At 37.6% G+C, this 27139-nt stretch overlaps 2 protein-coding genes across 4 annotated transcripts in view; one reads left to right on the top strand and one right to left on the bottom strand.

The window, feature by feature from the left end:
• LOC306877656 (zinc finger protein ZFPM2-like) overlaps window positions 1-6794 on the top strand; it is a 160338-nt gene extending 153544 nt beyond the window's left edge. Inside the window, exons 7-8 of one of the 2 annotated variants that reach the window (XM_079429554.1) lie at window positions 90-314; window positions 2094-6794. In XM_079429554.1, coding sequence (XP_079285680.1) covers window positions 90-314; window positions 2094-4567 — 2699 coding nt within the window. In that variant the 3' untranslated portion in view covers window positions 4568-6794. The remainder of the gene's footprint in view (window positions 1-89; window positions 315-2093) is intronic. The other variant, XM_079429555.1, reaches the window with a different exon arrangement.
• Window positions 6795-7937: 1143 nt separating this feature from the next.
• Window positions 7938-27139, bottom strand: part of LOC306877722 (uncharacterized protein) — a 32448-nt gene continuing 13246 nt past the window's right edge. Inside the window, exons 7-11 of one of the 2 annotated variants that reach the window (XM_079429657.1) lie at window positions 25414-25488; window positions 13412-13550; window positions 9661-9743; window positions 8462-8558; window positions 7938-8361 (exon numbers count right to left, since the gene is read on the bottom strand). In XM_079429657.1, the coding sequence (XP_079285783.1) occupies window positions 8194-8361; window positions 8462-8558; window positions 9661-9743; window positions 13412-13550; window positions 25414-25488 (562 nt within the window). In that variant the 3' untranslated portion in view covers window positions 7938-8193. The remainder of the gene's footprint in view (window positions 8362-8461; window positions 8559-9660; window positions 9744-13411; window positions 13551-25413; window positions 25489-27139) is intronic. The other variant, XM_079429658.1, reaches the window with a different exon arrangement.

The raw sequence follows: 27139 nt of genomic DNA, 5'->3' as shown, positions 1-27139 counted from the left end.
TGCTACTGATAAAGCTCATAATGTGTCAAATTAAACACTCAGCAGAATTGTTGTAGGTTTGCCTTCACATGCCTGTCTCTGTGTTTCAGAGGACATCTTCCCCTGTAAAGCGTGTGGGATATGGTACAGGAGTGAGAGGAACCTTCAGGCCCACCTCATGTATTACTGCAGTGGGCGGCAGAGGGAACCTGATAACATCTCTGAAGAGACTGATGCCAATTCCCGCCAAACTCCCAATATCTGCCCTTTCCCACAATGCAACAAGAGCTTCAGCAACCCTCGTGCTCTGGAGATGCATTTGAGCTCACACAGTGGTGAGTATGATGGTGTCATAAGTACAATGCATTTCAACAGTTAGGGTGTACTCACACTAGGTGTTTTGAACCATGCCCGAGCGCGTTTGACCCCCAAAGCCCGGTTCGTTTGACTAGTGTGAGCGTTCCGTGCCACACTTGGGCGCGGTTCGTTGAGTCGTCCCTGGCCCGGTTGGAAAAGGTGGGCCAGGGCACGGTTCGGTTGGGCTCGGGCACGGTACGCATGTAGTGTGAGCGCTAACTGCACCGGAGCACGGAACAGATACTATTTTGTGTGCGCTATTGTCATCATTACGACCACAAACATATACTATTACTACTACTACACTACACTTTTCAGTCAATTTAATTCAATCCAGTATATTTACGTTTATAATGGGTCTGGTTCTCACCTTATTGATGAACTGGAATTGTAATCTGCGATTTAAAGATGCAAATTCTTTCATTAATGCTGCAGTCCGTAACTTTTTTTGGTTAAAAATGCCTTACTTTAGCCTGATTCACAATGGTTGTCTTATAATTTGAGTGGTACGGATAGGTAATGATAGGTAAATATGGTAATGATTTTTTCCTCAGTTGGTCAGAACAAATGTGGCAGACTTGTTACTTGTTCAGATTCCAAGATGTAGGCTAGAATCTGTGATTGCGAAGTACCAAATATCAACTGACTGCCACACATACTCTTCAAAACCTATTCATCCGCGCTGGAGCCGTGCAAACTCACAACCCCACGCAATCAGAATCTGATTGCGTGGGGTTAATTCCGCAAAAAGCTGCAATTCCAGGTTTTCAAACAGAGATGGCGACAAAGAGGCAAAACTTACAGACTGCAGCTTTAACATCAGCTGCCTCCGACAAATTCTGTGATACTTACAAGTGAAAATCAAGGCACGGCATAAATAAAAAATGTATTAGGCAGAATATTAGTGAAAGTGGGGTTCTCCGTTATCTCGCATATGACGTAAGCGTGCTCCAGCCTGGAAAGTTTAGTGCAAGTGTGAGTGCAGGCCAGCAGGGGAGTGGGAATAATCACGATCGGGCTCGGTTCAAGGCAACCGTGCCTAGTGTGAGTAAACCCTTAGAAAAAAGTTATTTCTGACAGTCATTGCACATTTAGCTCACTCATCACCCATTCCTATTTGTAGTTATCATTATATCAAACTTTGAATGTTACAGTTAATTATGTTTAAGTTTTGTAAACACTGTGCAAGGGTAGAATATCATTAAACATTCAAATGTTTTCATTTTATACCCGTAATATTATTAAAATATGAATTAATATGAAAATATTTAGAAACGTTTTTAAAAATATTTTAAACCCAGCCAACCTGTACATTAATGATGATGATTGTTATTATTATAATTAACAATAATATTATAATTATTTTATATTAACATTATACTATTAGTTATATACATAGGTAATAAATACATATTAAAGATAAATAAATATTATATTTCTGTCCTTATTATACTTCACATTCATTTTACTTCACTGCCATTTTAGGTGGTTTGATCCGCAACAGCCAAAAGCCTACCATTATGTTAATATTAAAATAAACTAAAATGTTATATTTGCATGTAAAGAAAAATCGAGAAACAATTACAATTTTAGCGGTTAGATCAAATAATAAGGTTAGGTTAGATCAAATAATCTTCATCAGGCAATAATGTACGTCTAAGAAATAGACGTACATTAGACACCCAATATGCTACAGCAGACACAATTAGTGGAAGTGCAAGTTTAACAAAAACAACTGTCTTTTTTCTTTCTCACAGGTGTCAAAATGGAAGAGTCTCTTCCCCCTGGCACCAGCTTGAAATGCACAATCTGTAACTTCACAGCAGATTCACTCCTTACATTCCAGCACCACATCCTTTCACACCTGTCACAGGCAGCTTTCAGATGCAATCACTGCCACATCAGCTTCCAGAACCACAGGGAACTGCTGCAGCATCAAGACTTACACGGACACTCCGGGAAGATTCACAGGGAGAGTGACAGCGAGAACTCCCCAAGAGGAGGAGAGGAAAGCCTACAGGCGGCACGAGCAGAACTGTCAGGCAGGAAGGATGTGGTTATGCAAAGTCCCAAGAGCACACCTAACAAGGCCAACAGTCCTGATGGAGAACTCGAAAGACCTGAGAAAAAACCTACCCTCGGCCTGCAGAAGGGAGAAAGTCACCCAGGAAGCAAGGCTAGTTTCTCTTACACCAGAATCAAGTCGGAACCCTCTAGTCCACGGCTAGCCTCCTCACCGGTCCAGCACAACATGGGCCCAACCTTCCCCATGGGTCCATTCCTGTCACAGTTTGCTTTCTCCCAGGACATTTCTGTGGTACCACAAGCATCTGAGATTCTAGCCAAAATGTCAGAGCTGGTGCATCGCAGGCTACGCCATGGAGGGAACAGCTACCCTCCTGTCATCTACAGTCCTCTCATGCCCAAAGGAGCGACCTGCTTTGAATGCAACATCACCTTCAATAATCTAGACAACTACTTAGTTCACAAGAAGCACTACTGCAACAGTCGCTGGCAGCACATGGCGAAGTCTCCAGATTTCTCCAGTGTTCCGGACAAGGTGTCCGATGCCATAAGTCCAAACAGTGGCCACACTTCCGTCGGTATGCTCCCCGGATGCCTTCCATCAGAAACCGACAGTCATCTCGTGACAACAGCTTGCTTGAATTCATCTGTTTTGGATATTATGAACGCTGGTGGGAAAGTACCAGAAAAAGACATTCCTGGGCAAGTAAAGAAGGTTACTACGCCAACAGGAGTTGAGGAAAGGCTCGGTGGAAAACAGCCTGAGGTGAAGAGTCCCAGCACATCTTTGGTGGACGGTGACAACGACCCAAACAAGACCACATGTGAAGCATGCAACATCACCTTCAGCCGGCATGAAACGTTCATGGTTCACAAGCAGTACTATTGCGCCACTCGCCATGACCCACCCATGAAACGCATGTCTGCAAAGGTGCCCGCCATGCAGCGGACCATGAGAACGCGCAAGCGGAGGAAGATGTACGAGATGTGTCTATCTGACCAAGAGCAACGGCAACCAATGGGGCCACAGCCGGGATTCTTGAGTATGCCCACTCTAGGAAATCCCTGTACATCCCAGGAAACAGTAGAAAGTCTGGCTGACCGCTTCCATCCACGATGTGACATCTTTCCAAGCCTCGTCCCAAAACACTTAGATGCTTCTCTTACCATCTCCAAGCCTATCCTTGCCCCCAAAGGTAACACTATTGCAGACCCACAGGAACTAGATGCTCCGATAGATCTCAGCAAAAAGTGCTCACCTCTTCCTGACAAGTCGTGCAACTCCCCCAAAAGACTCTTGGACTATCACGAATGTACCGTGTGCAAGATCAGTTTTAACAAAGTGGAGAACTACCTTGCCCATAAACAGAACTTTTGCCCTGTCACATCTGCTCAGCATGGCGAGATCGGCAGTCTGGAGCAGCCGATGTTCCCGAGCGTCAAGAGCGAAGGCAATAATTCAGAAGACATCTATGATAAGAGTTCTGTGAAATGCGAGAAAAATGGTGGCAACAAGTTGATGGTGCAAAACGGAGGCATGTTTCCACCACACCTCGGGCCGGCATCGGATCTGAAAGGTTTCGGTGATGCATCGCTCCTGACTTCGAATGATGAGAACAAGAACATATTTTTGCCTCACTGTCTCTATCCTGGAGCAATAAAGAAGGTGAAAGGTACAGAGCCAATATCACCGTATTTCGGCATAAAAAGAAGCGACTACATGGCAGGGAGTCTCGTTATGCAGGGTGAGGGGGCCGAACAGGAGCAAAGCAGCAACGGCGCAGGTGAGACAGGCACAGAACCACCTGCGGCCAATGGCTGCCCCCATCCCGGCAAGGAGCCGCTGCCCCTTCTGCCCAAAAACAGGGGCATGGTGATTGTCAACGGTGGTCATAAAGAGGATCGCCAGACACTAGTAACTCCCCAGCAAGAGAATCAACCTCACAACACCTCATCACCAGAGGAACAAACCTCTCCCACGTGGGGAGCCGAGAACCCTCCCGACCCAAACGAGAATGTATCGCCCACTTCGAAATCGCCCATGGAGGAATCCGCACCTGCCGGAAAAGGCATAAATGGGTCAGCGCCACCAGCAGGCAGTGGGAAGTATTGCCGCCTCTGTGACATCCAGTTCAATAACTTATCAAACTTTATCACTCACAAGAAGTTTTACTGCTCATCACATGCCGCCGAGCACGTGAAATGAAATTCGCTCTTCTCCCCTCTTCGTTTTTTTGGGTACACGGTCGTGTCTGAAATAGTGCATCATGCAGTTTTATATACTGCTTGTGGACAATCAAGAGAAGCTTCTTTCTTTATTTGAAGACTTCATGCAAAATAAAAAAAATAAAAAAATCCAAGTGTAATATTGGTGCCACTTTCACCTTTTATTTATTTAACAATCAGTATTAATAGGAGTAGTGCGCTTAATTTAAATTCAAAGAAAGTTTATATCAGAGTTGTTTGTAATGTTAATGTATAGTCATTCTTGTGTAGCAGACATATTGTTTACAATGTACGTTAGGTTCAAGGAGACAATAGGCACAGGATACAAAACTGAACTGCTTTTTAGACCCAACGATAGCTACTGGAGCACTTGTGTATTCTTATTTGCTGGTACAGTTTTTTGTATATGTCAAAATGTCACTTGCAGTATGATTCTCTTGACTTCAGCCTTAAAACAGTTTGGAGGGATAACCAGGCACAACGCTGCAGCTCATGTTTTGGCATATACTGTACACATGGCTTTGCATATACACTCACCTAAAGGATTATTAGGAACACCATATTAATACTGTGTTTGACCCCCTTTCGCCTTCAGAACTGCCTTAATTCTACGTGGCATTGATTCAACAAGGTGCTGAAAGCATTCTTTAGAAATGTTGGCCCATATTGATAGGATAGCATCTTGCAGTTGATGGAGATTTGTGGGATGCACATCCAGGACACGAAGCTCCCGTTCCACCACATCCCAAAGATGCTCTATTGGGTTGAGATCTGGTGAAAATGGGGCCATTTTAGTACAGTGAACTCATTGTCATGTTCAAGAAACCAATTTGAAGCTTTGTGACATGGTGCATTATCCTGCTGGAAGTAGCCATCAGAGGATGGGTACATGGTGGTCATAAAGGGATGGACATGGTCAGAAACAATGCTCAGGTAGGCCGTGGCATTTAAACGATGCCCAATTGGCACTAAGGGGCCTAAAGTGTGCCAAGAAAACATCCCCCACACCATTACACCACCACCACCAGCCTGCACAGTGGTAACAAGGCATGATGGATCCATGTTCTCATTCTGTTTACGCCAAATTCTGACTCTACCATCTGAATGTCTCAACAGAAATCGAAACTCATCAGACCAGGCAACATTTTTCCAGTCTTCAACCGTCCAATTTTGGTGAGCTCGTGCAAATTGTAGCCTCTTTTTCCTATTTGTAGTGGAGATGAGTGGTACCCGGTGGGGTCTTCTGCTGTTGTAGCCCATCCGCCTCAAGGTTGTGCGTGTTGTGGCTTCACAAATGCTTTGCTGCATACCTCGGTTGTAACGAGTGGTTATTTCAGTCAAAGTTGCTCTTCTATCAGCTTGAATCAGTCGGCCCATTCTCCTCTGACCTCTAGCATCAACAAGGCATTTTTGCCCACAGGACTGCCGCATACTGGATGTTTTTCCCTTTTCACACCATTCTTTGTAAACCCTAGAAATGGTTGTGCGTGAAAATCCCAGTAACTGAGCAGATTGTGAAATACTCAGACCGGCCCGTCTGGCACCAACAACCATGCCACGCTCAAAATTGCTTAAATCACCTTTCTTTCCCATTCTGACATTCAGTTTGGAGTTCAGGAGATTGTCTTGACCAGGACCACACCCCTAAATGCATTGAAGCAACTGCCATGGGATTGGTTGATTAGATAATTGCATTAATGAGAAATTGAACAGGTGTTCCTAATAATCCTTTAGGTGAGAGTATATGTTGCTGTTTGTCTGTCTTTTCTTCGACTCAGAAGTGGATGTTTAAATGAGGATGGCAGCATTCTTGTATAGTACTTGTACTTCTGTTTGCTGATACATCTTGTTCTCCCTTTTTAAAAATTTGCTCTCAGCGCAATACTTTGTATAAAAAAAATTAAAAAAAGGAGGGCGGGAACATTACGGAAAGCAGTATTATAAAGGGAGAAGAGCAGCTATTTCTTACTCCTGGAAAAAAAATTAAATTGTACAAAAAGCAGGTTTATCAATGGTGATTATTGATGGGTGGGATGAGACAAGGGAATACTGTAAAAATGATCATTCCAATGTCCTTATGTAAGTAAAATATTTCTTAAAAATGTTGTTGCTATGCATGTATATGGATGGAATAAAATTCCAGATCTGTTGGAAATTTTTATTTTGATGTGGTGTCAATTAAACTTCAATCCTCAGGATAAACAGACCATGTTATTGTCTTCTTTCAGGATGTCTAATGGAAACATTTACAGGTCTCATCAAAAGGGGAAAAAGGGAAAACGTACTTGTGTGTGTGTGTGTGTGTGTGTGTGTGTGTCTGTGCATGTTTATGTGGTTTATGAGGACACGTGTATAATGACATGGGTATTACAACATGAAGGTAACTTATGAGGACCCTTATAAAGCTTACAAATCTTAAGGCTTATAAATCATACAGAATGAGTTTTTTGAAGACCTAAAAATGCACAAAGTTTTCTGTGAGGTGTAGGTTTTGGTGTAGGGCCATAGAAAATACAGTTTGTACAGTATAAATTCCATTACGCCTATATGGAGAGTCCCCATTAACCATAAAAACCAACGTATGTGTGTGATATTGTTTTAAATTATACACAAAATTATTAAAAAAAAAATGCAATGTTGCAAATAAAGTCCTAGTTGTTTTGTTTTTTTCCTTTTTAAGCTAAATATAATTTCTACATTTAAAAAAAAAAAAAAAAAAAAAAAAAAAAAAAAAAAAAAAATTTGTTTATATTTGTCACATACACAATTATACAGAGTATAACCAGCAGTGAAATGTGTGCTCTGCATTTAACCCATCCAAGTGTACACTCAGTAGTGAACATACACCCGGAGCAGTGGGCAGCCAACGCTGCGGCGCCCGGGGAGCAGTTGGGGGTTCGGTGCCTTGCTCAAGGGTCTCACCTCAGTCGTGGTATTGAGGGTGGAGAGAGTGTTGGTTATTCACTCCCCCACCTACAATCCCTGCCAGACCTGAGACTCGAACCCACAACCTTCAGGTTACAAGTCCAACTCTCTATCCACTAGGCCACGACTGCCCCTTAGGGGTAGTCGTGGCTTTTAATTTACTGGAAATACTGGAGTTCGTAGGTAAATACTTTTGTGCATAGGTTCAACAATGAGTGGAGCACCCATAATGGTAGATTTCTAACAAAAATACTTTATTTAGAGGCTAATAAATAGAGTTGGAATAGAATCTGTTATATCACTAATGATGATGTGAATCGAAAACGTTTTTTCTTTGCACTGAACACTTTGCATTTTTGCACCTTTTTGGCATCTAAATAAAGTATTGTTTGTAGGAACTCTGAAATATGACTTCTAGACAGGTTTTGTTTACATAACTTTAATCGCATTAATAAAAAGGCATTTTGACAAAAAATAAGTGCAATTAAATGCACTATGTCTTCAGCAGTTCACCAAAATGTATAATCCATCAACAAACAAACTACAGAGATTTCCTTTGTGAGCAGAAATATGAAGCTGTTATTTGGCCTCTTGCATCACTGAAGAGAGTTTGTGACAGCTGCAGGGAAGGAGCTTTTATTGATCTGCTGTTATTAGAGAGGCTACATTTTCTGAAGCATCTCACTGCCTCTGTTGGTTGGACTGCCTTTGTGACACGAGCTTATGCAAATGTTTGATAAGCGAGGACGGATTTTTGTAGATCATGTGACGATCCGCCCCACGAATCTGAATGTGATTGGCACTAGGATAAGAGCGCTCCAAAAACTTGCTCTGAAGTTCAGCAACCACCTGACAGTTAATGAGACGTTCAGCAAAGGATTTGCCTCTGATTAAAACAATCTAAAGTTCAGAAGTGAAGGTAGAAAGTGGGACTGTGAAAGACACTCACTTGGTTGAGATCTGAAGGAAGCTGATCATCAAAGGATTCCCCAGTGATCACATGCACAGATGTCTTGCTAGAGAGAGGCTTATATCTGGAGATCTCGCTGAAAAAGTCAAGGACATTCAAACAGCAACATAAATGAAGGCAGTTCACACTTCACACTCGAGATCGCTTATTAATACACCATTAACTGCTTTGACCAATGTTTTTTTTCTTTCTGTCTTATACATACACTGTCCACACTTTTCTGCTTAAGCAGGTTTATTATTGTTATTCATAATTAGCGCAATTAACAAGAATAAATTAATATTACTGAACTGCAGCAATAATAATTTGTAGCAGATCCATAATATTTATTGTAGTTTCAATGCAACAGTTCTGCATTCTAGTTATCAGAAATTTAAACAATAATAACAACAATGATGATGATGATGGACATTGTTATTGCTGTAGTCCAATGAAATGTAGTGTTTCAAAAAGCAGAAATAAAAGTTCTCTCTTTTAGTTATCTAAGCTTTTAGTTATTGGGAAAAACCTCAAAATCAGATCCCACAAGTGTTATTTTAGTATCACCGAGATATTATTATAGTTTTATTAATACAAACTTTGAATGAATCGTTTTTTTTTCTGTTTTCATTTTAATTTAAGTTAGTTTTACATCTGTGTTTTTGTCATTTTTATTAGTTTCGGTTTCTTTTTTTATTCTTTTTTAAATTTTCGATTTAATTTTAAATTTAATTTTTTTAATTTCTTATTTCCTATAAAGTTTTTTTTTCAGTTTTAGTTATTTTAGTACATTACAATTAACTAAATGAAAATGAGAAATGCTGCCTTGGCAACTAGTTATTATAAAATAAGTTTTTATTTTATTATTATTTTTTTTTAGTTCAATTAATATAATAACCCCTGTGCAATGCATATTACATAGTGGTTTTAAAAGTATTTTATTCAAAATATTCTCATTGCATTACATTACAAACAAAAAAAATCACTGCAATAAATTTGAATTCACGCAGGTGTCCTATCAGAGTAATTAAACGCGAAGATCATCACAATAACTATGAACACATTTCACAGTGTCCAATCTTAATTTTTGTATTAAATACAAACAAGTTTCTTATGAAATGTGGTTCAAAAGTATGTTTTTTGGGGCCACTATAAGTACAGACATCTATCAAACTCTTCATTGAAGCTAAAGTCGTTACCTGACTTGAGATGCGCTCTCGTTGAGAAAGAAATGCTCGTCTACTGCAGCACTCTGATGGGCAGGGTTACACAGCAGATATTTCTGACAGGACAATCACAAGAAAAAAAATCATAACAGGCACTGATTAATATATTGATTTGATTTCTATCTTCACTTAATAGCTGAGACAAATGTATTTACATAGAGATATATTATTGTATAGCTACGCCATGACAGCTGTCAAGGTGGCTCGAACGACGCGAGTTGTTCCAATATTTAATTTTCACTCTTTGGTCATTGTAACATACACGAAGATGTAAAACACTTTCGGTGACCTCAGACAGACACACTTGAAAGTGTCAAGGCAACACTTGAGTCAACAGCTCGAGAGGAGCAGATCCTCTCATGAAGAACAATCCTCCATTCTGAGAGACAGAGCGGTCAAATTAAATGTCGACAAGCATTTCAAGAGCCACGATTCTACTCAGTTAAACATGAAAGCACCATGTAGCCACTAATTGCTATTTGATTGTCTGTGTTCTTGTGTAAAGACGTCTTATGTGAATGCAGTGTAAGCATTGACAGCACTTTTTCCTTTATATCTTTAAATCATGTGATTTGTAGTTTGAACATGCATTGACAAGTCCCTACGAGCAATGGCAATAGACTTGATATCTGGCCTGAAATACTTGGTGACCTTAGGTTAACATGGCCTGCGGTAATATTATAATTATTATGCATGCAATTATATTAGTAAAGAGGTCAAATTTTGTACTTTTAAAAATGCATGTCACTCTGTAGCTTTTTTAATTACTTCAGAAAAAGCAAAAAGGTGTTTAAAATAGTGGAAATTTTTAAAGACCATTCTGTATATTGTAAATAAGACAAAAGTCCAAAGAGTCAGTAAGTTATACACTACCATTCAACAGTTTACGGTCATTTTTTTTCCCTCCAAAAGTCTTACATAACAAGGGCACATTAAATTTATCACAATTAATTAAAATAGAAAGCATTTCCCAAAATTACTGTTTTTACTGTATTTTTTATCTAATAATTTAGTCTTGATGAGCATAAGAGACTTCTTTTGACACCAACCTTTTAAATATATAATATATGGCAGCAATCATATATTATTTTATTTTATTAGATATAAACCATAAATTGAGCATGTATTAAACTAAGATATTAGCTATAGGCCTGGTTTCATAGACAGGGTTTAGCCTAAGCCAAGATTAGGCCATAGTTCAATTATGACATTTAAGTCATTTTTATAAACATGCCTTAGAAAAAAGCATGGTGTGCATCTTAAGACAAAACAAAGGCACTGACGTGTTTTAAGATCAGTCAGTGCAAGTTTCCTTCAGCTGAAACAGCTCAGATTTACATTTTAGTCTAGGACTAGGCTTAAGCCTTGTCTGTGAAACCGGGGGGTAGTGTATTATTTGAGTTCAACCATAGAGATTGAACATTTTCCTTTCAGAAATTTACAGTCAAACTGTTGGCAGAGACTAATGCATCATGTGACCTCTCTTATAAAACAACACACACACACACACACGTATGTATATATATATATATATATATATATATATATATATATATATATATATATATATATATATATATATATATGTGTGTGTGTGTGTATGTATGTGTGTATATACATACATGCATGCATACATATATGTATATGTGTGTGTGTGTGTATATACATACATGCATGCATACATATACATATATATATATATATATATACACACACACACACACTTTTTTTTGCAAAGCAGTTTATTCAGTGGGCATCTTCTCTATCGACTTCCATGCAAGCAGTTCTCCAAAACATCAGTGCCATTGATGTGTCTGAAGTTTCCAAATGCAGCACAAATGTAGTTAACAATAACATGCATCTATGGTTGCAACCATAACCTGAGGTTAATTTATACATTTATAATAACTGTATACTAAAACAGTTGCATGCCACGGATGCATTTAGCTTCAAGCAGCCTACCGCATTTACACCAACAACATAAGCAAAGTTGTTTTTGTCTCTAGCAAACAGCCAGATATTTTAAAGCTCGTTTATTTTGTTTTGTTTTGTTGAAATCTACCGTTACAAAGAAACATATTGCTTTCGTTTTATGCTTCTAATCTTTCCCAGACAAATGAGACAGAGGTCTTAAAAACACTGTGTCTGTTTTTATGCAGATAGAGAGGAAGTATGGGCATGTATGAAATACAGAAAAAAACGCACCTAGTCATCACCACCTTCCTGTTGTGCATTAATTATTTCAACTTCCTAAAGGCGAAACATTCCTCTAAATCACCTCTCCCGTTCTTCAGGTCAACCTTCGATTCATGTCGTAAATGGGAATCTGTAGCTTTTTGAGGGGAAGAGGGGCCATTCAAAATTCTAATAAATGTTTTGCATATTCGTGGCCGCATGTTAACGTGCATGAAATTGGGTGGAACTGGAGCGAAGAGAGCGGCCTCGTACCTTGACTGCACGCGGCTGTTTTGCATCGTGACCTGAGAAACCCTGTCTGAAGGCGTTTCATAAAGCCTCGGAGTCAGTCTCTGTCTGCAGCCTCTCACATTCACATGATCCATCAGGGAAAGTTGTTCATCTTAGACAACTGATCATTAAACTGCTTCTCTTGTTCTCCAGAAATCCTGCCCCACATGTCAAACGCAACAGTACCACCAAGTGGCCATGTTCGAAGAACCTTTTTTGTCTCGCCACCAGCAGTATAAATCAAGTTTGTTGAAAAAAAATAAGGAAAAAAGTACAGCTTGTATGAGCAAAGGACAATGTCTTTTTTTACTGATGTCAATGAGAAGATGACTAATACAGCACGATGTCTGCAGGTGTCAATGCAAATTGATGCAACTTACATTGCTTTGCTTTTTTAAAAGAAATCAAATGCAGTAACATGCCAAAGATGAAATGTACTCTTGATAATGTTTTTAAACTATATCTGTCGTCAGTGAAACAAAAGAAATGAATCACAACAGTTTAATTATTTTAATCGTTTGACAGCTATGAATTAAAACTTAACAAGTAAAACCAAGTTATTTCACAAATGAAAAGAAAATCATAAAATTAAATCACAATTATTTTAATCTTTTGACAGCTAATATGCATGTTTGTTTGTTTTTTTTATTGTAATTTCTCATTATAGTTTTACAATTAAAACCAAAATGAGTTATTTCAAAACAGTTTAACAGCAAAAAGTTGATATTTCAGAACTTTGACAGAAAAAAAAAGAAATTATTCAAAATTAATAATTTTAATCTATTGGTAGCAAGTATCTTTTTTAAAGTTGTAATAAAGTAAAAAAAAAAAAAATATATATATATATATATATACACACAACTTAGAATTTATTTTTATAGGTTAAATGAGTAAAATCAAATTTCAGACCTTCAAAATCATTAAAATTAACCAAAATTAATCTATTCACAGCTAGAATTATTTTTTTTTAATAGATAAGTACTAGTTGAAATTTACTCAATACCTTTTGGAGTATGTACCCTGATTGAGAATCACTATTGTAGAAAACTAGGAGCAGTGACATCTTAACCTTTAGTTGTAGATTTACTCACTGATCTGCTTACAAGACACAATTAGCCTTTAAACATTAAAAACTGAATCTGCTAACACTGAAATTACGTGACCACAATAGCGGTTCGTTTTGGTGGATTGTTGGCTAAACGGTTGCAGGTTTAATCCATGAGGTGTCAGCAGGCTCAGATGGAGTTTGTGGACTGACCTGTCGCTGTATGAGTTCCTCTGAGACGTCTCCTCCCTGAAAGACCGGCTTCAACACCCCCAGAATAATGAGCAGACGACTCAAACCTGCGGCTGCAGAGAACTGCATCATCTGCAGGGAAGGGACGAGGTGAGAGTACCTGTAAAAATATACAAACATTAGATTTTGAAGGGGTCATATCAAGAATCCAAAAAGACCATTTATTCAAACTAATTGTATGGGTCACAATGAGGAGATGTTAAAGGCCAGAACACAGGAGCCAAAGCAGAATCAGTGACAGGCGTCTGCTGTGATGAACTGCATTAATTGAGCGGTCATTACCCACGCATGAAGGACTAATGACTCCTCACTGCGCAGTCTAATGCTTCACAATGACAGCTCATTTATGAAGAATGAATCAATGACACAGAAACACTGATCAACACTCTTGTGAAGAATATTTAGACACGTTCATTCACACTAAGACACACGTGATAGAACTCTGATTAACTCTGTTGATGCTCTGGAGCTTGCCGGAGCATTGCTGGATGGTTGCTAGGGAGTCGCTAGGGTATTATGGGCTTGCTGACTGCTCCAAGTCAAAATCTGTTCTTCACAAAATGTATATGATTTCTTATTTTCTTCTTCTATTTAAGTTTTATCATCCAGCAGGCAGAAATCTAGTTAGTATGATCGCTTCAAAAAAATAATAGAACGCCTCTCCTCAAAACCTAAATGATTTGACAGACTGCAACTAAAATGACAAAATACTATAATAAATTAAATGTGTGATTTTAAACATGTATAGGGAAAGTTTTGTGAGATATCATCTCATTTGAACAATGAGCAAAGAACACACTGTGAAACAGTCGAAACAAATCACGAATGGAACTTTTAACCCTTATTAAACCTCAAATAACAAACAGGAATTATCACTGTTAAACAAACAAACATGCAAATAAATACATGTGCACTTAAATGTTTTTAAACAGATAACACTGGCGCCATCCTTAAAAACCAAAAAAATCTTCAAATTAATTACAATTATTTAATTATTTTAATCATTTGAACTCTAATACGCATTGTTTTTACGTTGTAATTTTGTTTTATAGCTAAACAAGTAAAACCAAATGTAGTTATTACTGAAAATGAATCAATTTTATTCTTCTGACAGCTATTTTTAAGTTGTAATTTACAAGTAAAAATACAGAAAACAAGACAAGAAAAAAACATGAAATTAATTATTAATTTGTTAAACAACTAATTATTTTAATCTACTAACAGCTAGAATTCATTTTATTTTTTTTATTTTTTTAATTAAAAATTGTATAGGGTTAAAATATACAAAAGTAGTTATTTCAGAACTTTGAAAGCAAAAGAATTATGAAATTAATCATAATTCATTATTTTTAATCTATTAAAACCTAGTATGGATTTTTATTGTAATCTATATTTGTAGTTTTAACAAGTAAAACTATATATTTTTTTTTTTCCTTTTTACCCCCAAATTAAAATATATAAATAAATAAATGCACTGTGAGAATACATATATCTCTGTGTTAAAACTACTAATAATAAATATCTAAATAATAATAAAAATAAATACTATATAAAGTCAAATTATACAAATTAAATTTGTGGATTAATCAGTATATATTGCAAATAATTAAGTTTTAAGGTTTTTCAGCTGCTTTGATGATAGAAATTAAATTTAAATTTTTAACACCGTTTTTAAATGCCATATAACTTGCCTGTATTCAAAACAATATTACATAAAAATTCAACCTACTTGCTCCTGGGTTAGCAGTTTGAATCAGTCATGCTTCGGTCACATCCGACTTATATCACTCTATTTTCTTACTGTTTGGTCATATTAAATTACAACTAAAATTAATTTGGCTCCTAAATGTTTCTGTATGAAACACTGTAATAAGAGTTATGTGCTGCAGTTCAATACTTACTTTAGGGGCTTGTTCAAATAGTTGGCTAATAGTGACAAAATGGCCCAAAACTACTGATTGGCTGTGAAGGAAAGTTCTACTTAAATACTCCAGAAAAAAATACACATCCAAACGCTCGACCTTCCATCAAAAGTTTAGCATCGAAAGTTTAAGACAGAGTTTGAGCTGATCTTTTTAAATATTCTTTTCCATGTCATTTTACCCCTTTTCTTCAAACCGTTCTTCCCTGACACCTTTTCATCTGTCAGCATTTCCCCCAAAACACGGCCCGTATCGAGCCTGACAATTTGATTCGGAGTCAAATCAGCCCGTTCGCTCTGACATTTTATTTCCACCTGTCCTATTCTCTCCATTTCGTCATTCTATCAATTCCTCCGGTGCTAATTCTGCCCGGTAGGTCTGGATTATGCACAGGAAGGCATGCGTGTCAAAGGGAAATTTAGCGAGGGTAAAGACAGCCCAGATAGGAGGATGAATTAAACAGATAACGGCAGGCAGACGGAGTGAGGAAGTCGTGTCAAGCAAAACGCCTCACCAATGTTGGTCATTTTCCCTTCCATTCTCTCTCTCTCTACTTCCCCCTCCTTAAGCATGACAGAAAACTATCTAAATGAATAAAAAAAGTGATGAAATGACTTTGGTGCCGTGGACTTTCTGCTCTTTGACTTCCCATCTGGATTAGTGCAGGCTGAATGGAGTCTGTTTCTTTTGTAAGAACCAACACATGAGTCTGTCTGAATGTTTCTCTCTCTTTGACACACACACACACTCACACACATTCTGTGCTTGATAAGAGTCCATCTGAATTTGCATGGCAAATTATGTCCTGTACAACCACTATAGCTGCCCAGATGGACTGCTACACAAATAGGGGGAGACAAGGTTATGACAAACAAATTATTCAACTGACTATTTACCATGACTCAAATGGATATAACTGCTTTATTTTGATAAAGTACCAACTTTAGCAATGCTGGAACTGATGTATTTTGTGTGTGTGTGTGTGTCCTTATACCAGCAGAATCAACTTTAAACACTTATCACAAAAATGAACTGAAACTCAGCATATATAGGCTATGTTACGTGTCACACTTTTTTCCCTTGTTTATCTGTTAACTGAATCAAACATATTTCAAGAATTTATTCCTTGTATGTATATATGTACTGCAGATTATATATATAATGTAATATAATATTTAGTATTACTACTGTACTACTCTCTGTTCAATATAAATGAAAAGAAACCGAGCATAGTAGATTTGTTGTTTTTTTCCTGTTGTACCGAAATTGTATCGAACCGTGACCCCCGAACCGAGGTACGTACCGAACCGTGCCACCCCTAATTAATATACATGTATATGCATTAGAAGCATCTGGAGTTATTATGACAGAAAGATGAAAAAAAAAAAAAAAAAGTTCCAGGACACATGAATTTAGGCACTGATCCTGACTCCAAACAACACATTTGATTCTTCCTTGTCTCATGACTCACAAGTATGACCTGTCTTTAACCCTAAAAAGGGCAAAACTATAAAGAGACATCAGAAAGTTCATTTATTCCTATTTTCTTATTGGAACTCAAATAACAATACAATTTCATGACTTTTTTTTTCAAATTTGATTCTTATTTTCGGGGGTATAAATTCACTGAAAATAGAACACTTGTTTATCAATGCTTGGTTACAACATGGTTGTAATTCCTGAACGCTTTGGAATGCAGACCTAAGGTTGGTCTCTTTTTAAAGAAGACACATAGCAGATTATTGCTGAAGTGAAAGCATTTAAAAAAAAAAAAGTATAAAAAAAGTTATAGAAGTTTACGTTTAAATTAAAGATAATGTAGTATACTATTTTTATTTATTTTATTTATTAAGTATGTTTTAAAATATGTTGAACACTAAAATTTATATGAAATCAAAGCCATTTGTCTAACCAAGTTGTGTTCCAAATTTGAAGTTGATCACAACAATAGTGGTCCCTGTGAGATTTTGTTTGGGCACTATACCAAAAATAACACTGCGTTTTATACCCAAACTCTATTGATTTTTTTTATGCAGTTTTCTTTCACAAATCAATAATTTTCTGTCACAATATCACTTCTATTACAAAACAGTTACCAAATATGGAACCTTGACTGTCAGATGTTTCCAACGATATGCGTTTTGTCAAGATTACAAAAAGATCAGATTTTCTAAAACACAAGCCACAGAGTCTATATATACAAAGTCTTCATACCCCTTAATTGTTTTTCACATTTTGTTATGTTGCGTTGTGTTAAACTGCTTTAAATTACTTTTTTCCCCACATAAATCTACACCCCACTCACCATAATGAAAAAGCAAAAAACTGATTTATCACAACTTTGCAAATTTATTAAAAATGAAACACTGAAAAAATGACATTGCACAAGTCTTCATATCCTTAACTCAAAACATAAAGCACTTTGGCAAAAATTACAGCCTCAGGTCTTTTGGGGTATGATGCAACAAGGTTTGCACATCTGCATACAATAAAGCCATTTGTGCCATTCTTCTCTTTAAATCATCTCAAGCTCTGTCAGGTTGGCTGGGGACCATCGGTGGACAGCCATTTATAGGTTTCTCCAAAGAGGTCTGATTGGTTCCGAGTTCCAGCTCTGGCTGGGCCACTTGAGGATGTTCATAGAGTCTTCCCTAAGCCTCTCCTGCATTGTCTTGGCTGTGTGCGTAGGGTGATTGTCATGTTGGAAGGTGAACTTTCAGCTCAGTCTAAGGTTCTGAGCGCTCTGAACCAGGTTTTCTTTAAGGATATCTCTGTATTTAGCTGCATTCAGCTTTCCGTCTGATCACTTCCCCAGTCCCTGCTGCTGAAAAACACCCCCGATGCATGATGCTGCTGCCATCATGCTTCACCGTTGGGATGGAATTATGCAGGTGATAAGCAGTGCTTGGTGTCCCCCAGACATGAATAAGGAATTGAGGTTCATCAGACCAGAGAATCTTTTTTTTTTTTTTTTTTCATAGTCAGTTATTTGGGTGTATTTTGTACATTCCAATCATGGTTTCATGTATCTTTACTGAGGAGAAGCTTGAGTTTGGTCACTTTGCCATCAAGCCCAGATTGGTGGAGTGTCGCAGTGATGTTTGTCCTTCTGTAAGTTTCTCCCATCTCCATACAAGATCATGGAGCTCAACCAGTGTGACCATCAGTGTCTTGATCAACTCTCTAACCAAGACCCTTCTCCTTCGATTGCTTCGTTTGGCCAGGAGGCTAGATCTAGGAAGAGTCCTGATTGTTTCAAACTTCATCCATAAAGGATTATGGAGGCCAAATACTCCTGTGAACCTGTTTTTTTTGTCGTCTTCCCCAGATTTGTCACAACACAATCCTGTCGCTCAGCTCTGCAGGCCATTCCTTTGACCTCATGTCTTAGTTTTTGCTCTGACATCCATTTCAGCTGTTAAACTTTATATAGACAGGTGTGTGTGCCTTTCCAAATCATGTCCAATCAACTGAAGTTGCCACAGGTTAATTCCAGTCGGAGTATAGAAACATCTCAAAGACGATTCACTGAAACTGGAATGCTCCTGATTTCAATTTCAAGTGTCAAAGCAAAGACTTGTGCAATGTCATTTGTTCAGTGTTTCCTTTTTAATAAATTTGCAAAGTTGTGATAAATCCGGTTTTTGCTTTGTCATTATGGTGAGTGGGGTGTAGATTTATATGGATAAAAAAGTAATTTAAAGCAGTTTAACATAACGCAACATAACAAAATGTGAAAAAAATTAAGGGGTATGAAGACTTTCTATAGGCACTATATGATTTATACCTTTAAAAGGGCGACGTATTCCCTGAGATAAAAAACATTTAGAGACTGATTACAAAAACATTTAAGCATTTTTATAGGCGGCCATGCAGTTCACAACAAACACCCTTTCAAAATGAAACCAAGAAATAAGACCTACACTTTCACTGCTTCTCCCCACAGCTTCTCAAATGTTTGTATCCCCCAGGATACGTTGCCTCTTTTAGGGTTAATGTAAACTAAACATTATGGTGTTGAGAAGCTCAATTGATTTCAGTTCAAACTATCTATTTCCATAAATCCACTTGATTGGGCAACTTGTTGGCTTTAATCACTCAAAAATGCTCACAAAAGCCCCAGTGAGGCAATTTTCTTGTATTAAAATTATCAAAAAATGGTGTGTGTAAAATTAGTATTAAAAAAAAGCATAAAAATATATTTAACTACATTTTTACGATTAGTTCCTGAATTAAAAATTTGCCATTCGGTTGAAATAATGCTCCCGTTTACGCCGTTTCAGAAAACTTGCATAAAGCAGCTGGATAACAGCTATAGATTAGTCTTAATATCAACTATAGCTGTATATAAAAGCCATTAAACGTAAATAGAAAATAGTTGTCAGTAGGGGGCAGTCATGTCTCACTATGACACACTGAGTGAGCACTAAAAGGGAAAGACTAACGTGGTCTTACTTCATTACTGATGATGACTGACAGTAGCTGCTCCAGCACTAGAAGCTCTAATTACTGTTAATTGTCATTATTGAAGCCAGACCAATGTAATTCCACAGGATCTCTTACCTACTACAGAAGAAATTAAAGAAAAGCTAAACAAACATTATAGGTAAGGCCAGCAATTTTCTGAATATGAATTTCATAAAAAATCCACTGATTGACTGCTTGATTGATTTTTCCCATTGACTCCTGTGATTCAGAGGTGTCTGTTAGAGGAAGATCATGTGATGAAGGCATCTGACTGTAAAGTCTTCTTCAATCATCCTGTACCTCAGACCTGCAGGGTCTTGCACCACTTTAACCCCTCTAAAGGTGCCTTCACATTAATGGCAGTTCAATCTCTGGAGGTCAGCAAGTTGCAGTGCTGCGTTAGTTGCTAATAGGCATTCCCACTACAGTCCAACACCTCCAGAAGACAAATCACATGAGCTCTACTGTCGTCACTCCTATTGGGAGTTGTCACAAGAAATCAGCTGCTAATTTACAGCTCTGTCAAACTCTGTCAAATTAGACGATGTTTGCTGTGGTCACCACAAAACTCTAAGTTATAAACAAATAGTCAATCAATTCATTCAATTCACTGGCATTAAACACAATAAGAGCTATTTTTCCTGACAGGTTACTCCAAGTACAGCCAATAAAATATCCAGATAATGTTCATTTCTTATCTAGCTGAACTCAAATGAGTCACATAATGGCTATAAATAATGATGGGAGTTTATGATGGATCTCGGAGTAAAGCAAGAAATATAGATAGACAGACAGACGACTCCAACACTCAAGGCAGAATAAAGCAAAAGTACAGTACTCTTTTTTTTATTGATTTTTTTAAATCAGCCATATTAAATAAATTCTTGATTTTTATGAGTGTCATTGTGCCATTTGATAGACAGGATGCACAGACAGAAAAGACTTTATCTTGGGGAAATCCCTCTCGAGAGAGACTTTGAAATTTGACAATTCTGACACTTGTGTAAATGCCAGCGTGGGGTTTTCTGACAGCTGCTTCTGTTCCTTCAAAAGCAAAAACACAGTCTGTACGGTGTAAACCTCACAGGAACTGCATTCAGATGCTTTTCACCAAAGCAAAAAAATTAAAAATCTACAGAAAAAAAGACCATCTGTTCGCAAGCAACCGTATCCGAGATGACTAGAAAACCCAGCTAAAACCAGTGTTTGGAATAGAAGCTGCTTTGTTTGTTGTTGGTTCAAGATGGTCTCCTAGCTAATAGCCCAGATCACTTAATCTGTTGCAAAACCCATTTTTACCCAATTTTCTGATTTAAGTTGGATTTTCAAGGATGGGTAGATTCAACTTGACAAGTCACCTCTGAAGTGTATTTCTGAGTATTTGCACAAGTCTCTGACCGCACATCAGAGATCAGACCGGATGAGAGCCGGGACACTCTGCTGCTCTGTTTTGTTCTCCAGCAATTGGGAGTGACTCATTTTGTCGGATATAATGGAACTCATTTCAGAGTGAGGCAGCGTTAATGAGATGCTCTTTTGATGTGGAAATCCTGCTGGCACAGGGAAGACGCTGATACCGTCTCTGCTGTCATCCTCAGGTGCGTCGGCTCTCCTTATTGGACACTGGCAGTTTATCTCTTAGTCGCCACACGAGGCTTCTTAAAAGGAAAGAGACGGCAATTACGCAGACTTGTGACCCAATTAAATCCATTCAAAAGAACACGGAACCACTGCAGTCAGCAAAACAAAGTATTTTTGGTTTGAGTTTACACCTCATGTAAAAGCCTCTCATCGCTCAAAGAATTAACGCCAGCTTTTGACACACCTTCGAGACTCTTAGTAACATAAAAGGAATTGGTAAGCAGGAAATGGGCAAGAAAGTTGTGTTAAGTCAAAAAATCCTGAAGCAATATGTGCAAGTTTGGTACGGGAATTTAAATCATAAAATGGAATTGGAACCAATCCTAAAAGATGGAAGTAAATAATAAAAATGTAATCAAATAAAAGATTAAATATGTATTTTATTGAATTGTCTATATATCTAATACCGTAATCTACTAATGTTTTAGGAGATTTAAAGGATATAATGCTGTAAAATAAAATAAAAATATGAACAATTTAAAAAAGTAAAAAATAAAAAGGTATATAGATATCAAAAAGCACATAAGATGATTCAAATTTTAAATAAAAACCCCTGAAAATATGAAATTAAAAACTAATTTAAAAAACTATAACAGTACAGAAATAATACCAATATAACACTGTTAAGGATCAATATTACAATTTTTTTTACATAATTTTATGCCAAAAACTGCAGATAACAAAAATACATTTTAGAAAATTCCAAGGATCATTCCAGCTTTTGAAACTGTTCTAAAATAAAATTTGAATACTATATTTCCCCAAAGACTTCATTTTATATTGCACGGCTATCACATGATCGCAAGCAGAAGTGTTTAATACATCCTCAGCATCGTTAATTTAAACCAGCAGCTCTTATGATTTAAGTAAGATCAGTAATAAAACTCATGTGATACAGATATTAACTTAAGCCCTGAGTTAATATTCACGACATTTATTTCAGTGTGTCCTAAGTAATTGGATTGCATGTACACCGTCTTACACTCAATGGAACGAGCATCTATTAATCAAAGTGTAATTGCGCACATTTCCCAGATAAATGGCGCTGCTTCTCGTCCAGTCATGTACAAATGAGTCAATCCGGGCATATTCATTTCTTATCTAGCTGAACTCCTTCGAGTCGCATAATGGCGATAAATAATAGAGGTAGAAGTTTATGAAACAGGATATTCTCCATGAAGGAAGGAAGGGCTTTTAAAGCAGCGCAGAAGGGATCTCTGAGGAATTGTGATCATGTCACTTCTAAATGACTCCAATAGCAGGTAGAATGAGGCCAGGAAATGCGACTCTATTTCTTCCACTGAAATTGAATAGCTTCAGCATGCTTAACTATGGACATAAACTGCAACTAGCTGTAAATACCCATGTAACTGGAGCTGCACGTGGCTGTTTAAATATTTAATGAGTGCTTACATTGGCTGTATACTAGTGTCTGTGAGCACTGAGCAGCTCAGTTTTTGAGCTCTAAAGCGTGAAAGTGATGTCAGACTGGCTCCTTTTAACTCTTTTAACTTTAACTTAAATATTTGCTTCTACAATGATTCAATTCAAATCTTTAAAAAAAAAAACATCAGTCGTTTCAATTTGATTGGGACAATTTAAAAAAGAAAAAAAATAATTCATATTATTTGTACAAGTAAAATGTATTTTTAAAAGTAAAAATATTAACATGGTATAATAACTTGGACTATCAGGTTTTGTATAAACGTATGGAGTTTACGTCAGCTCAGGACAAACCAAATACTAAGAAATATATCAAATATTTTTTATATGAATTTTGAAAATAAATAATTTTTATACTGAAAAAATATATATTGAATATATTTTTAATATATGAACAGATAGTTTAATTTAATGTAATATCTATATCATATTAATCATAATATAAATATGTATATATAATTTTATATATGTAAATTATATCTAAATATGTCAATAAATATTTATATACAGTCATGGCCAAAAATATCGGCACCCTTGGTAAATATGATCAAAGGCGGCTGTGAAAATTAATCTGCATTGTTAATCCTTTTGATCTTTTAATTAAAAAATTCACAAAAATCTAACCTTTCACTGGATAATAAGAATTTAAAATGGGGGAAAATATCAATATGAAATAAATGTTTTTCTCTAATACACATTGGCCACAATTAACGGCACCCTTTTATTCAATACTTTTTGAAACCTCCATTTGCCAGTTTAACAGCTCTAAATTTTCTCCTATAATGCTTGATGAGGTTAGAGAACACCTGACAAGAGATCAGAGACCATTACTTCATCCCGAATCACTCCAGACCCTTCAGATTTCCTGCTCCATGTTGGTGCTCCTTCTCTTCAGTTCACCTCACTCATTTTCTACAGGGTTCAGGTCAGAGGACTGGAATGGCCAAAGCAGAAGCTTGGTTTTGTGCCCAGTGACCCATTTTTGTGTTGTTTTTGAGGTTTGTGTTTGGATTATTGTACGGTTGGAAGATCCAAACATGACCCATTATAAGATTTCTAACAGAATCAGTCACTTATTGATTTTTTTATCTGTTGGTATTTGACAGAATCCATGAGGCCATGTGTCTAAACAAGATGTCCAGGACCTCCAGCAGAAATATAGGCCCACAACATCAAAAATATAGCAGTTATTGTAATTATACACATGGGGTACTTTTTATCCCTGTGTTCACCAAACCCATCTTGAGTGTTTGCTGCTAAAAAGCTCATTTTTTAGTTTCATCTGACCATAGAAGGCAGTCCCATTTGAAGTTCCAGTCGTGTCTGATAACTGAATATGCTGGAGTTTGTTTTTGGATGAGCTAGGAGAATTTTTCTTGAAACCCTCCCAAACAACATGTGGTGATGTAGGTGCTGTTTGACAATTTGTTTTAAAGGTTTTCTGACCCCGAGACTCAACTATTTTCTGCAATTCTCCAGCTGTGGTCCTTGGAGAGTCTTTAGCCACTCAAACTCTCCTCCTCACCGTGCATTAGGACGATATAGACACATGTCCTCTTCCAGGCAGTTTCGTAACATTTGCTGTTGATTGGAAATTCTTCTTTATTGCCCTGATGGTGGAAATGGGAATTTTCACTACTCTAGCTCTTTTCTTAAAGCCACTTCACTAATTTGTGAGGCTCAATTATCTTTTGCTGCACATCAGAAATATATTCTTTGGTTTTTCTCATTGTGATGGATGATTAAAGGAATTTGGGCTTTGTGAATTTTTTAAATAAAAGATCAAAAGGATTAACAATGCAGATTAATTTTCACAGCCTTCTTTGATAATATTTACCAAGGGTGCCAATATTTTTGGCCATGACTGTATATATTTTAACACTTATAGATCATTTATATAAAGTATGTATATACTGTATATAAACACACACACACACATACATACACACCACCATAAAATTAAGGGGGAAAAAAACTTTTTGAAGAATTCCATAGTATTTCCATGTATATGGAAAATTAATATTATATAAATGCCAATTTTTAAATACAATAGTATAATTTTTGTCAGTCAAATCAGATACTACATCTGTGTATCAATAAATATAGAAAATTTCAAAAACTTGATTCAATTAATTATTTTCCTTTAAAAACTAGTTAAAGGTGAAGGGTGTAATATTTGTTCCACTAGCATAACCAAACTTAATAATTGCCAAAAAAAAAATATATATATGTATATATATATACAGGTATATATTATTTTCATTGTGTCTGGCCAGAGTAATGTTTTCATACAGCAACAGTCTGTATGCTTTTCAGGGAAAGCAACTTCTGAATGGCTTACTAAAAATAAAAGAAAGTATTTTAACAACTTTAAAAAAATTATACACTTCACCTTTTAATTTCTTCCTCTGGCTCTCAGCATTAGAATGGAGCTGGGATTTGACAAATGATGTTTGTGCCTCACACTCTCTGTCTCGGCTGATGACTCACCAGTACTGCTGCCACTTCTTCTCTTCAAAGACATCCTCTGGGATCGGATCGATCAACACCAGGTCAGACACTTGCCTGAAGAGACAGAAAGAGACACAGTGAAAAGACCACACAGAGGATGTTTCTAGAGCTCAGATGAGACCCCACACACCAATCGTGAAATGAACAGCATCTATCGAGTGAGATGAATGGGCTCAGAGCCGCAGCGGGGACAATATTTTCTGTCCTTGGGCTCTACAGGCCTGACACAGCTGAATTTATGGGTCTTAAAGATGCACATCAGGGCAGATGAAACGTTAAATCTGTCAGATGGAGGGAGGGTGGAGGGGTTGGGGGAGTGTGTGCCGAATAGTCAGTCCCAAGCTGCTCTGATGGATCTTTTGGTCATGACAGGTATAAATGTCTGGAAGAAAAACCCTATATAACACCAATGTATTGTTCACTAGTACTACTGGTCAAAAGTTTGAAATTATGATTTTTCAATGTTTATGAAAGAAGTCTTTTTTGCTCATTTATTAGATCAAACAGCAATATCTGAAATATTATTACAATTTAAAATAACCTTTTCCATTTTAATATATTTTAAAAAGTTATTTATGTAATACCACATGCTTCTTCAGAAATCATTCTATTAAAGTGATTTGGTGCTCAAATATTATCAATTACTGGTGCTCAAATATTAATAATGGTTCTTATTATTATCAGTGTTGAAAATTTGACCCTAACCCTAACCCCTAACTTGACAAAAGTCAGTTTGTCATCGTGTACATAGACGATATCCTGATCTAATCCCGGAACCTGGCCGAACATCGCCATCACGTGACGCAGGTCCTACGCCAACTCAGGAAACACCACCTCTACCTGAAACTCAAGAAGTGTGAGTTCCACCGCCCCACGGTCCAGTTCCTCGGCTACATCCTCAGTGCGGATGGGATCCAGATGGTCCAGGGGAAGGTCCAAGCCATCCGGGACTGGCCCAAGCCTCAGTCAGTAAAGGAAATGCAACGATTCCTCGGCTTCACAAATTTCTACCGGAGGTTCATACTGAACTTCAGTCTCCTCTCAGCCCCCCTCACTTCCATACTCCGCCAGAAACCCAAGTCTCTGTCCTGGAACTCCGAAGCTTGAGCCGCCTACAAGAAGCTCCAGGAGGCCTTCTGCACTGCTCCCATCCTCTCACATCCCGAACCCCAAATCCCATTCATAGTGGAAGTGGATGCCTCCACCACCGGCGTGGGAGCAGTGCTGTCTCAATACCACTGAGAGCCTCCCCGAATCCACCCTTGCGCTTACTTCTCCAGGAAGCTTTCCCCAGCGGAGCAGAACTACGATATTGGAAATCGGGAGCTGCTCGCCATTAAACTGGCGCTGGAGGAATGGAGACACTGGCTGGAGGGAGCTCAACACCCCTTTACATTCATCACTGACCACAAAAACCTGGAATATCTCCGAAGTGCTAAGAGGTTAAACCCCCGGCAGGATCGCTGGGCCCTCTTCTTCACCCGGTTCCAGTTTTCCATCACGTATCGACCCGGAGATAAGAATGTCAAGGCAGATTCCCTCTCACGTATCCATGCCCCCGACGAACCCTCCACACCTGAACCCATACTCTCTCCAGCCGTCCTTGTGAGCCCCATCCGGTGGGTCCTGGATGAACACATCCGCATCACCTCAATCACTGAACCCGCTCTGCTAGGAGGCCCAAAGGGCAAAACATACGTGCCCA

This window comes from Barbus barbus (assembly GCF_936440315.1).
Source record: "Barbus barbus genome assembly, chromosome: 12".
Classification (NCBI taxonomy): Eukaryota; Metazoa; Chordata; class Actinopteri; order Cypriniformes; family Cyprinidae; genus Barbus; species Barbus barbus.
The sequence above is the reverse complement of the archived record's forward strand: the minus strand, read 5'-3'. Positions and strand labels throughout refer to the sequence as shown.